The sequence below is a fragment of the Monodon monoceros genome, unplaced genomic scaffold (assembly GCF_005190385.1).
Source record: "Monodon monoceros isolate NGI ecotype Baffin Bay Population unplaced genomic scaffold, NGI_Narwhal_1 Super_Scaffold_5, whole genome shotgun sequence".
Taxonomy (NCBI): domain Eukaryota; kingdom Metazoa; phylum Chordata; class Mammalia; order Artiodactyla; family Monodontidae; genus Monodon; species Monodon monoceros.
The window spans coordinates 45,524,773-45,538,523 of NW_021703782.1; the positions used below are offsets into that span (position 1 = coordinate 45,524,773).

Consider the following 13,751-nt stretch of genomic DNA (forward strand, 5'->3'; position numbering starts at 1 on the left):
ATAAAACTCCTTCAGAGTCAGTTTTGCTGCTTGCAACCGAAGAATGCTAATTGATTCAAGTGGCTTTGGAAAGTTACCACTAGCAGTAAGGTGGATATAGATAACTTTTCGGAGAAGTTTTGCTATGAAGAGAAATGGACTGATAGCTAGAAAGGCATTGGGGTCAAAGGATTTTTTTTTTAATGATGGAAGATATTACATCATGTTTATATACTGATGGGAAGAACTGATGATGCTGCAGGAGAGAGTAGAGGACAAATGCTGGAGCAAACTCCTTGTGTGTGAGAAAGGGAATACAGTCCATCGAATGTGTGAGAGGACTGGTCTTAGGTAGGCACACCCTGATTCACCCCGATTAACGAAAGACAAGGAAGGCTATATGGGCAAAGATATAGGCAGGTTGGTAAACTGTTGGTGGAGGTTCTTTTTTGGAAGCATCTATCAATTAAGAACAAAGGACATCATTGAGAGTGAGGAGGAAGAAGTGGGTATTGGAAGTTTAAAGGAGGGAAGAATATACATGTAATTGTATGGAGAGTGAGATTTGGGGGAAATAGTAGGGTGGAGAGGGCAGGCCTAAGAGTCTACTTCAGTTGTCATGAATTTTGGGTAATGCCAGGCATCATAATTGCATTTAGCTGCTAAGCTGCAGGTACGGAGTAGGCAGAGAATTGATATAATAGCCATTTGGATTCTGCCAGATAAATCTGGCAAAGACAGAAAGCGGCCAGGGTGCTGAGAAGAGTTCGAGGAACTGAGAGGCCAGGGCATTGGAAAGATTACCTACATGGATATTGAAATCATCAAAAATTATTCCAGGAGTAATGTTGGGAGAGACAAAGAATTAAGGGCTAAATCTCAGAATGAGGTCCAGCAACCTGGAGATCTTACACTTGACCTCCACAAGGAAGACTTGTGGGTGATAGCATACTTATCAAATGAGCTGGTGGTTTTAGTGTGGCAATAATTGCGTAAAGTGTTAATGAGAAATAAGTAGGCTATCCACCCCATTTCCAGGTTCTGCTGTATATGGCATGTGGAGGAGAAAGCAGTCATCAATTGACAGGGCTGCAGGGGAAAGGTATATGCGTAGGGGAGAGCCAGATTTCTTAGAGCAAGGAGATGAAAGGAACATTCATCACTTGAAGGCAAACAAGATTTTACTAATAATAGATCCCAGGCTCAGAAGTTACGCGACTTGCTCAGGGTTACACATGTAGTGAGAACAGCTGAGGAAATCCAATGCTTTTCTACTACAGTGAACAGCTTATGGTTGTTATCTGACGTAATAGGCATATACGAGAAAAGGGACTACAAAGATAAGAAAAAAAGGATCAGAAAACGCGAAGCCGCAAGACGTCAGCAGAACCCTTCAATCACAAGGAACTTCGCCAGCCCCGCATTGCCTTGTGGGTCTTGTATGCTCTCGGCTGGTCTTAACCGGAAAAGACCGAGGCAAGGGTGCGTTGCATGGCGGGAGTGTCTCCCGCCTCTAAAGAAGCCCCTCCTCCTCCGAAAGCCGGGCAGCGCCGGCGCAAATCGTTCTTCTGGAGGCGCGGGACGCTTGTTTTGTGGTGACTTCGCTTAGGCCGCTGTGCCGTACAACCGGTAGAGGCTCTGTTTCCCTGAAACTTTAGAGCCTCAGGCCATTTGAGGCATTTGAGGCGAAATGGTTACGGACGAGAGAGGATCAGGCGGTGGCAATGGAGGGGCCGCCGCCATCTCAGGCTGCCCGTAGGGAAAAAGCCTGAGGGGCCCTCGCAGTCGTTGGAGCCTGCGCTTTCTTCCTTTGCTGGGCCCTGCCTACTGCGAAGATGAGTTCGGCCTGGGTCCCTTCTTTCGAGAAGGAACATCTCTGGATGTATCTGCAGGCGCTCGGCTTCGAGCCGGGCTCGGCGACCGTAGCCGGTGGAAAGATCGTGTCGCACACGCACCTCGGAGTGTAAGGAGGCCGGGGCCGACGGGGCGGGCGAGTCTGAGCCTGGCCGGGCTGGCGTGACCCGCCTTGTTGCGGACCTCGTAGGTTGATGAATTAAGTAGTCGGTTACTGGGGCCCGGCACTGGCTGCAGAGTTCCTGCTTCCAGTGGCAGCCAGCCTGGTGGCAGGAGACTGTCTGTTACGGGACCTTGCCGGGAGCGCCTTGTAGGGGAGTAGAGTCTGCAGTTGGGGCGAAACTGAAGGGGCGGCTTATTCCTGCTTTGGTAGTGAAGCTGGGTGGTCTGTGAAGTCGAGGGAGAGGTGGCGGTTTGGTAACGGAGGGACTTGGGAACGCCTTCCGTTAGGTGCAAACGCCTTTAGGACTCGAGGGAGACTTTCAAGGTAGTTGATCTTTAGTTTATAATTTTCACTAACTGAAATAGCAGGCTGAAGCCTGCCACAGTTAGCAAAAAACTAGTAGAGAGTGGTATTAAGATGAAAAGTGAAAAAAAGCCCCTTCCTGCTTTGCTACAGATGTTACAGATCTCATCATAAAATTTAATGCTTGGGCTTCCCTCGTGGCGCAGTGGTTGAGAGTCCGCCTGCCGATGCAGGGGACGTAGGTTCGTGTCCCGGTCCGGGAAGATCCCATATGCTGCGGAGCGGCTGGGCCCGTGAGCCATGGCCGCTGAGCCTGCGCGTCCGGAGCCTGTGCTCCGCAACGGGAGAGGCCCCAACAGTGAGAGGCCCGCGTACCGCAAAAAAACAAAAAACTTAATGCTTTGTTTATATTTCTATGTCTTAACTTAAAAACTTTAGACAGTCTCTATTATCTTGCCCACTATAGGCCAAGGAAAATTTGGGATACATAGGCTATCTCCTGTTCTCAATCTTCTTGACTTTTGTAATTACGTTATTTCCGTTTTTCTTGTGGCAGTATTTAAATAATGTGCTTAGACCTCTGTTTCTTGATGTATCAATCTCAAAAGTATCTCTGGATTCCCCACGATGTAATTTCACGGTGAAGGCTGCTATTTATACGATAATTAGCGCACCTACACTTACCTACCCTCTGCCTTCTCCCTCTTGACTTTTTTCAGCTGTATTAGAACTGTTTTACTTCAAGGTTTAGAGCTGTAATTAAGTTTTGTTTGGTAACTGTTTGGAAGTTACTACTATTTATATGTAGAAAGGTTTTGTCTAGAAGTCTAGTCTAAAAATTGACAACCAGTGGGTAGCATTTTTCAGGTTATGATTATGTATTAATAAATGTGCCACCTATCTCACATGATTTGATGCCCCACCATATGGCAGAAAAACTTAAAGCTTCTCCCAGGCATCCACTGAGGATGGTTCCCATTGCCACTGCATCCTCTCTGTTGTTTTGGCAATCTTAGTTTTCTCTGCTCTGGCTTATTCAATTGCAGTCTTCTTTCTGCCTTTGAAAATTAAATAAAATCTGTCAAGTTCTGGTTCAGTGATGATAGTTTTTTTTTTTAAACATTGTTATAGATTCACTGCACCCCCCCATGTCTTTAGAGTTGTCTCAGTTGGTTAGTGGGAGGGATATACTAAAACAGATGTCACCTTTAAAATGCTTTAAGCAAGAATGTGGCATCAAATTTACTTCAAAATTAAAACATTTTTTTGATTCACTTATGTTTACATATGTTAGAATTCATTCTTTTTGGTGTGCAGTTCTATGTGTTTCTAGTTTCTGTGAGCATGTAATTGTGTAGCCACTTTTCTTATAAAGTTAAATGTACATTTAACATATGATCCAGCAATTCCATTCCTAGACATTTGCCCAAAAGATTTGCATTTTGGAAAAATAATTCTGGTTGCATTACAGAGAATGGATTAGAGGGGGAATCAGGGCTTTGCAGTTAGGTAGACCTAAACTAAGGAGTCAGTGGGAATGGAAAGGAAAGGTGATTCATTCATTTGTAGGTGTTTTTTTTTTTTTGCTTGGAAGTTGATTCGCTTTTATTTATTTTGCCAGTGAATGTGTAAGAGCAACATATACATTCTTTTGTCATCTATTTAGGAAAAATTTTGAAAGCTTAAGGATAATGTCGAGCCATATTTACTATGAGATATAAGCCTAAACAAAATTTCTATTCCAAGGAAGAAAAAAATCCAGTTTTCCCAAAGGAAAACTTTGTCTGCTTTCCTTACATTGAAATGCAAGTATTGCTGAAAACCAGTTTTTAATCCTCCACTTGACACACAGCCTGAAGTGTAATTAGCTAAGTTTGCAAGAGGGGGTTATTTTGTTAGGGTCCAAGATGTGTCTTTATCACACAGCAATGTGTTTGTTTGTTTATTTATTTATTTTGGCTGCATTGGGTCTTTGTTGCTGCACGCAGGCTTTCTCTAGTTGCGGCGAGCGGGGCTACTCTTCGTTGCGGTGTGCGGGTATCTCATTGCAGCGACCTCTCGTTGCAGAGCCTGGGCTCCAGGCACGCGGGCTTCAGTAATTGTGGCGCACGGGCTCAGTAGTTGTGGCTCGTGGGCTCTAGAGCACAGGCTCAGTAGTTGTGATGCACGGGCTTAGTTGCTCCGCGGCATATGGGATCTTCCTGGACCAGGGCTCGAACCCGTGTCCCCTGCATTGGCAGGCGGATTCTTAACCACTGTGCCACCAGGGAAGTCCCGCAATGTGCTTTTTACAAGCAGACTTGTGGACCATGACTAAAGGACATGTACAGATTCCAGTTCAATACATGACAAGGCATTTAAGGGGCTGCCAGTAGAGCTGACTTTTTGATTATTCTAGAAAGTAGAGACTCATCAACGAACACAGTAATCCCACTCTGCAAAGCTGGAGGCTGGCTAAAAGGAGCATTCCCACCAGACTTTCTGTGCCATAGCAAAGGAGATGCAGAGTCTGTGGCTGGGTACACTAAGACATTGTTAGACCTACTGTACAACTGTGCACTTCATAACAGGGTAAAATTGCAGTAGTAAATTGTCTAACATTTTTCTGAGGTTATATTCCATAAGCTTAAAATTCAGATGTACTTATTTAAAGCATTCAAAACATTGGGTTCTAAGAATGTTTATGCATAAGGTTAATATCTGCCCTGTAGAGATTTATATATTTCTGCACAAATACCTCCAGTTTATCTGAATGCATCGGTTTTGGACCAGCAGCTCCTGGCATTGGGAGAGGTGGGTTTCCAGAAGTCAGCACAGGTACATTTGGTAAAAGTTTGGCAGGGACCAGGCCCATCCCAGGATGAGGTAAGTAGGGATTGAAAGCCATGGCAGGATTAGCTTCCAGGGATGGAGTCACAGGAAAAGAAGTAAGTGATGACATTTGAGCATTTTGGAGCATAAACTGCATCTGCTGGGTGAACATGGCTGCAGCAGTCTTTTGTTGAATTGGATTGTTCCATCCATTAATTTCCAGCTGCATTTTTAAATGTGGAGGAGGGTGAAGGTACTTGCAGTTCTCTCTAGCACACCGACCCTTAAGGTCATAAGCAGCCCCCTCCATGGAATCAGCCCAGGCTCTACTAGGCCTTCAGTTGCCCGAAGCAAAGCAGAAGGCACTCTCAGCCCCCCATTCATTTGTTTATTCAACAGATATTAATTGAACACAGTATTGGACCTGGGTATACAGTGGTGAACAGAGCAAACATAAACTTTTCCCGTATAAAATTTCAGTCCAGTGGGTGAGCAAACCTTTAACAAATATCTTTTTAAAAATTAGAAGTGTTGAAGAGAACAGGATACTATATGAAAAAAATAGCAGGTTTGAGAGATGATAAGGAGGTAGGAACTTCATTTGTATTTGTTGAGGAATAGAAACATTCCAAGGATAAAAGAGTTGTTTGACAAAAGGATAAGCATGGGAATTTTAATGTTAACTCTTTTTTCCAACTCAAAGCTTATTTCAGGAAAATAGCTTTATGTGTTCACGGGAGTACTCAGATCTATTTGTCATGTCATCTGTATTATGAAGATAATCAAACTGCTTTCTAATGTTGGGATTAGATAAAATACTTCATGTTAAAGCTGCAAGCACAGCTATTAACTTCATATGATTGCAGTGAAGATTAGATGAGTTGCTGCTTGTAAAAGGCTTAATTAAAATAATATCTGATAAATAATAAACTCAATAAATATTTAGCTGTTTTTATTGTCAGAAAATGTTGGTGGGTATCATCATTTTCACCATATGTTAGACCATGGTTTTCTCTCTACCTAATTAGGCTTTCCTTTTCTTTTTGTAGAATGTTTTCATTGCAGTAAAGCCAAGTTCTACTAGTTTTCTTCTAATCGATCTATATTTTCAGAATGAAAACAAAAACTTGTGTTTAATTGTTTATAAATATATACATGAATTAGAAAAATTAATTTGCCTTGACCTCTTGAACAGAATGAAAAATATTAATAGGTCAGACTCTTAAATAGCTTTTGATGATGCTTAGTTTTATTAACCTTTTTCTTTTTTTTTTTCCTACTTCTATTTCTTTTTAAACCATTAGGAACATGTTTGACAAGTTGAACCGTGATGCCTTTCAGATAGTTTCTTATTTTTTGTTTCAAACGCTTGACCAGTCTCTCACTAAAGAAGTTTTCAAGTGAGTAAAAGTTATTTCATTTTCTTTTTGTAGGGGATTTAAAAAGGGATTAAGACTTTATATAAGCCAGAATTTCAACTTTGGACTTCAACTATTATTTTGAATGGATGTTATAAAAATTAGGCTTGAGCCTTACAAATTTAGTACTTAACCTTTATAAATCTGAGTGATTTTTTTTTGTAAAATTATTTTAAATTAAAATAAAAATATAAAAATGTGAATATTCACTAGCCTTGGTTCTAAGTTATTTTGCATGTGATTTGGGTTTCATCTATAAGAAAAAGTGTTCAAATTTGTTTTAATATTTATATTGTGCCCTCATCCTCTTACATAGTAAGTCCATTGTTTAGGGCATTGTTTTTATTTGTGATAATTTATTTTTAATATTTTGCCTTCAGTTAAAGTTATGAGTGACCAGGAGAACAAGTGTATTTGAAACATATTTTCGAAATCCCTATCATTAAGGTCTAGGGCTTCCTCTGCTCAAATAAAAATAGATTTTTTGATTTTTTTTCTAGATTATAAACAAAATACAGCTTACTTTAACCAGTTCAGCAAATACAGAAAAAGTTAAAGAAGGAAGTAAAAATTATTCCTAAACCCAACTAGAGAATATCACTGTTGACATTCCAACTTTTTAGTCTTTTTTTCTTTGCATACTTAATTTTTTTCTATGAATGTAGCATGTAAGTTATGCTATAGAAATACAAAAAAAAATGGGGCCCTAATCAAATAATTGCCTCAGAATAAACATTTAGACAAAACATTATAAGGAGAAAGCAATAGGCAAATTTTAAAGTTCATTATTTTTGACTAAAACTGAATTTTTAATAATTTCATATCTTGTTTGTCCACAAAACAGTAGCACCCCTGACTGTAATATAGGTTATCTCTAGGGGTCATGATCTCTTATGCCATTCTTTCTGTGCTTTTCATGTGTAACCATGTGTTTTTCTCTTTTTCCCCAGGTATTAATTATTATCCTAATTTATTTATACCATCTTTATGCATTAGTCCAGTGAATTCATTGAGAGTGTTGTCTTCTTTAGCTGATTTTCAGTAATTTTAATAGTGATTCATCCCTATATTTAACTTATATATTCATTGACAATTTGCACTAAACTGAATTCAACCCTATAGATATTCATAAAGAAAAAAACCTAATTTCTTACAGGTTGGTGTTTCTCTTTAGTTGAAATTTATGAATGTTAGCCTTGATTTAGCATTAATATTTCTAGTATAGGAGATAATTTTGATGTTTTAAAATTTTGCTGAGTTTGCTTTTTTATTCATAATTCTAATTTTTATTTTAAAGACTTTGTTGGCCTCCATTTGACCAAAAAAGTGATACTGAATTCCGAAAACATTGCTGTGAATGGTTAAAAAAGATTTCTGTAAGTATTTTCTTTCTGAAAGATGCAAACGTTTAAGAGGTAATTTCTTTTCAGGCTTTATTGAGGTACATTAATTTTTTTAGAGGTGAAATCTTTTTAGTGCTTTTATGCTAACAGTATAAGCAAGAAATACTAATCAGGATAATACTTTCTGGTGGTTTTTGGTTGGGATTCTATATTTTTGGGAAGCCAGCATTGTTGGCTAAGTGCATTAGAAATAGATTTTTGAGTTCCTGGGAATTTATATCACAGTTTTTGTTTAAAGAAAAATTTTTTTTACCATAGATTATTTTAGCTTATGCCCCCAAATAGTATCAATAATTGTGGCTTTAAATTTTAATTGCTTTTTGTGACTGAGTCCACCAAGAGTTTAGAAGGATTCAAAAATTCAACTTGTGGTTCAAATGGAATAATTCTGGTAAACCCTGTTATGCTTCAAAACAGTGTGATGTAAATATAAAGGTTGTTGTTGTTAAGGTCTTCAAATCATCTTGTTTCTTTTTTCCATAGGCTGAATGTGGAAGTAGCTTCCCTCAAGTTGTTGGTTCACTATTTCTTTCTCCTGGTGGTCCTAAGTTTATTCATCTGATGTATCACTTTGCAAGATTTGTTGCAATAAATTATATAAAAACCCATTCTAAAAGTAAGTTAAGCTTACAGTAGGAGTTTTTTTTGTTTTGATTCTTAAGTTTTTATTATTTTTTTATAATTTGTAAATCATTAAGAGATTTTAATAAAATAAAGATAAAAATATTACTTTACCTCAAAAGGCAAATGGTTAATATTTTATTGGAACTGTAGTTTGAAATCCTCTTGTAATGAACATAGGTAGCAATACCGATTATTTTCTTATGTTCTAATACAGGGGTTGGGAAACATTTTCTGTGTAAGGCCTGACAGTAAATATTTTATACTTTGTGAACCACATAAGAGTGTCTGTCACATATACCTGTTTGTGAGGTTTGTTTAATTTTTAGTTTTTGTAATATAACCCCTTAAAATGTAGAAAGCAGTTCTAGCTTTCTGACCTCAGAAAAACAGCGAGTGGGCCAGGTTAGACCTGCAGGTTATAGTTTGCTTATAATTCATTGTATTAAATGTTGTGTTGAATTTGTTAGAGATTTATTTTGGCTACTGGCAATGTGTTGGAATATTTTGGTTCACAATTGCTGTTTTAAAGGGATTTGATCTATTTGCTAAATTATAGAAACAAAATATTGGATTTTTCACCTAAGACTTAAAAGAATGCTATTTGTAGCTTACTAAGTATGCTGCTCAGTTTAATTGAGTTAGGCTCATAAAACATGGGAGGTAAAAGCTGGAAAAGTTGATGCAATAATAGCCCATCTTCCAATTTCTAGAGACAACCATTGCTTACATTTTGGTTTGTTTTCTTGTAGGTGTTTTTGTTGTTGTTTGTTTTTTTTTAATGCACATATTATATGTTTTAATTATTTTGAATAAATGATAGATTCTCATGATTCAAAAATCAGGAAGTGAAAAGTCTGTCTTCCATCTCTAACTACCTAGTTTCCCTTCCCAGAAGCAACCATTGTAATGAATAATACTAGCAAATGTGTATATATTCTGTTTTTTAAACGCTAAATGGTGACATACATCTGGGTTTGAATCTTGTGTTTTTTATGCAACAGTGTCTATTGGAGATCATCCCATGTCAGTTCATAGATCTTCCTTACTCTGTCTCTCTCTTAAGAACTGCATATTTGAATGGATGTGTCATAGTGTATTTAATCACACATTTGTTCTGAAATCAGTTCTGCTGACAGACAGTTGGCTTTTTTCCTAATCTTTTGCTATAAAAATAATGCTACAGTGACAAACTTTATACACATATCATTTTGTGTATGTTCAAGTATATATTGTATGTGTGTGTGTATATATATATATATATATATATATATATGTATATATGCACTCAAACACATACCTTTTTTCCAGTTTATCTTCTGTGCATGATTTTTTAAAACATGTACATGTGGTCTTGCTTTATAAGCATTTACATATTTTATTTATTTATTTTTATTTTATTTTTTAAATTTTATTTATTTATTTATTTTTTGCGGTACGCGGGCCTCTCCCTGTTGTGGCCTCTCCCGTTGTGGAGCACAGTCTCCGGACGCGCAGGCTCAGCAGCCATGGCTCATGGGCCCAGCCACTCCGCGGCATGTGGGATCTTCCCGGACCGGGGCACGAACCCGTGTCCCCCACATCGGCAGGTGGACTCTCAACCACTGCGCCACCAGGGAAGCCCTACATATTTTAAATTTAATGTAACATAAGCATTTTACCAGCTTTTCTGTTAGATTTATTCCAGTTACATGTAACCCAAACTATTTTATATGAATTATGTGTATTTGGATTTGGCAAGAGTTTATTGTACATAAGGCTTTTAAGCATGGATTGTCATATTTCTCATTTAAAGCAGTTTCATTCAACACATTCAATCTCTAGGTGACTTCTACATCCAGCGGACTCATCCCCTGTTAAATATTTAGGAGTTTTGGTTATTTCTTTGCGGGTAATCTAGGACCTGGATTTACAATGTTAAGTATGGTGTGGGGTCACTATTTTCCAGAATATCCATCTTTATTGTATTGAGCCATCTTAAAGTAGGATTTATTACATTTTATTACAGGTGAAAACCTGGACTCTCAAATGTTTAGATGGATTGTTGTCAGGGTCTGCTTTGGTCATTAGTAACATAGCCAAGAATTACTTGAGAAATAGAGATTGGTTTTATTTGGTTGTCTTGTCCTGTTGATCTTACTAGGAAGAAAAGTACGCTGATGGCAGCAATGAAGGTGATGTGATCTCACCTCACCTCTTTTAATTGATTTTCTTCCTTTGTTGTTAAAAGATCAGTTGAGAAGTTGCTTATGTGTGATGATGTATTTGTTCATGGATGTATCACGCTGTGATAATAAGAATTACTTGGGGCACATGGACTCTGAGAATTTTTAATTATGTAAAATAACTCAACTTCAGATATCCTTTTTTATTGCCTCATTTAAAAATAGGTCATCCTTGCTTTTGCTGAAATTAGTTGTATCTTTTTGTATATGTGGCATGCCAGCTCTTAAGGAGTTGTTAGTTAAATGAGGTTGTTAATCTCTCAGTAATCTCACACTTTTATATCTATTAGCTTGTACGTCTAAGTTTTGTATATTTTATTTGTGTTCTGTGTAGATTCTTCTGTACATTTTACAGAGACATTTAATGTAAAGCCACAAGATTTGCACAAGTGCATCGCCAGATGCCATGTAGCACGTAACAGATTTTTACAAATTTTGCAAAGAGAAGATTATGTTACCCGAAAATACCAGGAAAATGCACAGTAAGTAATACTTTGATAGTTAGAAAATGTAAATTCCTTTCTTTATGAACAAATGTCATCAGTATCCTTTTTTTTAACCCATTGGTGTATGCACTTTATTTTTAATTCTATCAATATTTATTTATTTATTTAATTTATTTTTGACTGCGTTCGTTGGGTCTTCGTTGCTGTGCGCGGGCTTTCTCTAGTTGCGGTGAGTGGGGGCTACTCTTCATTGTGGTGCACGGGCTTCTCATTGCGGTGGCTTCTCTTGTTGTGGAGCACGGGTTCTAGGCGCGCGGGCTTCAGTAGTTGTGGCATGTGGGCTCAGTAGTTGTGGCACATGGGCTTAGTTGCTCTGTGGCATGTGGGATCATCCCGGACCAGGGCTCGAACCCGTGTCCCCTCCACTGGCAGGCAGATTCTTAACCACTGCGCCACCAGGGAAGTCCCTCATCAGTATTCTTTCAATGGCAATAATTCATGTCTACCTCAAAACCCCCTGGCTGTTATCTTTCCTTTTTTTTTTTTTCTCGGTACGCGGGCCTCTCACTGTTGTGGCCTCTCCCGTTGCAGAGCACAGGCTCTGGACGCGCAGGCTCAGCAGCCATGGCTCACGGGCCCAGCTGCTCCGCGTCATGTGGGATCTTCCCAGACCAGGGCGCGAACCCGAGTCCCCTGCATTGGTAGGCAGACTCTCAACCACTGTGCCGCCAGGGAAGCCCCTATCTTTCCATTTTAAAGCCTGATAACTTATGAATAAAATGTTTTATAACTTTAGGCATACTGTAAATGAAAATTTAGAGAAAAGGAAGATATCATTTTAGTTCAAAAACTCAATTTCTTTAGGTGCTTTTTCTTTTAAACATGGAAATAAATTTTTAAGCTGTAATTATAGTGCTCATTCTATTTTGTATCCTTTTTTCTCTTAATATTTCATTCTATAAATTTTTCCATATTGCCATAATGTATTACTTTTAATTTCTACTTAGTGTCTTAGTTGAAGAGGTATTCCATAGTTTCTTTATCCATTTTATACTGTCTTACATTTACATTCATCTCTTCAGCACTTTTCTTTCTTGAGTTACTTCTGTGTGCTGGATATTGGTTATATACTAGTCCTACAGCATTAAACAAGACAAGCAAGGTTCTTACTCTCTAGATATAAATTGTGTCCAATTTTTTACAATTATAAACAACTGTAGTAAGATAACTTTTTAAATGCTGTTATCTATTCCCAAAGCTACAGAATCCTTTGACATCTCCTTAAAACTACAATGTTGCCTGTTTTAGGTAACATTTAAAATTATCCCCATGGTATGTGAGATAAGGATAAAAGAGCAGAGTAGTCTTAACTGACTTCCAACATTTTTACTTGAAGTCAGAGAGTATATGAGCCAAGAAGTCCTGGTCCATTTCAATAGCCGCCTATATGTTAGACCACTCCTGTAACTCTTAAAGGGAGTCTGGAGTCCCTTTATGACTGGCTGCTGGGTATAATTGGAAGAGTAGTCCTCAGAGGCCTTGAGCAAAGATATGAAATGAGGGAAAATATCAAAGCGGGCTATACTAGTTAGTTGTAATAGATTTACAGTTGTCATTTTGTATGTTTTGTATGTTTTCTTCCAGATTATCAGTTAAACAAATACAGAATTTGAGATCAGAATGTATAGGACAGCAAAACGAGATAAAAAAGTAAGTGACTTTTAGAGTTGAAAGTTCCTTGAGATACTAGTTTAGCTTCCTGCATGTTACCGGTAAGGAGATTAGTTAAAATAACATATCAATAGCTAGTTGATAATAGGATGAGAACATAATTCTGATTCCTAGTCCAGTTCTTCTAATAAATTATGATAGCTTTGAGCTTGAATTTTATTTTTGCTTTTAATAGGTGGTTGTTAGCAGGTGAGTTTGCAGATTAATTAGCTCTTTGGATGGTAAATTACCATATGGTTTTTTTATTGACTAATGAGATTATTTAATTTTTAACTAGAATGGAACCCTATGATGACCAAAGTAATATACAAGAGAAAATTCAAAAGGTGAGACCTTTTTTTTGAATTTTATTTTATTTATTTTTTATACAACAGGTTCTTATTAGTTATGTATTTTATACATATAGTGTATATATGTCAATCCCAATCTCCCAATTCATCGCACCCCACCCCCCATTCCCCCCTTGGTGTCCATATGTTTGTTCTCTAATCTGTGTCTTTATTTCTTCTGCCTTGCATACTGGTTCATCTGTACCATTTTTCTAGATTCCACATATATGTGTTAATGTATATTTGTTTTTCTCTTTCTGGCTTACTTCACTCTGTATATGACAGTCTCTAGGTCCTTTCATGTCTCTACAAATGACCCAGTTTCGTTCCTTTTTATGGCTGAGTAATAATTCACTGTATATATGTACCACATCTTCTTTATCCATTCATCTGTTGATGGGCGTTTAGGTTGCTTCCATGACCTGGCTATTGTAAATAGTGCTGCAGTGAACATTGGGGTGCATGTGT

The 13,751-nt window shown here is 37.9% G+C and overlaps 1 protein-coding gene across 2 annotated transcripts in view; it reads left to right on the forward strand.

Annotated features, from left to right (window-relative positions):
* Positions 1-1,532: 1,532 nt before the first annotated feature.
* Positions 1,533-13,751, forward strand: part of HAUS6 (HAUS augmin like complex subunit 6) — a 43,919-nt gene continuing 31,700 nt past the window's right edge. The window contains exons 1-7 of one of the 2 annotated variants that reach the window (XM_029203063.1): positions 1,533-1,942; positions 6,415-6,510; positions 7,826-7,904; positions 8,415-8,547; positions 11,112-11,259; positions 12,868-12,933; positions 13,232-13,280. In XM_029203063.1, coding sequence (XP_029058896.1) covers positions 1,815-1,942; positions 6,415-6,510; positions 7,826-7,904; positions 8,415-8,547; positions 11,112-11,259; positions 12,868-12,933; positions 13,232-13,280 — 699 coding nt within the window. In that variant the 5' untranslated portion in view covers positions 1,533-1,814. Of the gene's footprint in view, positions 1,943-1,970; positions 2,020-6,414; positions 6,511-7,825; positions 7,905-8,414; positions 8,548-11,111; positions 11,260-12,867; positions 12,934-13,231; positions 13,281-13,751 lie in introns of those variants that run through there. The other variant, XM_029203064.1, reaches the window with a different exon arrangement.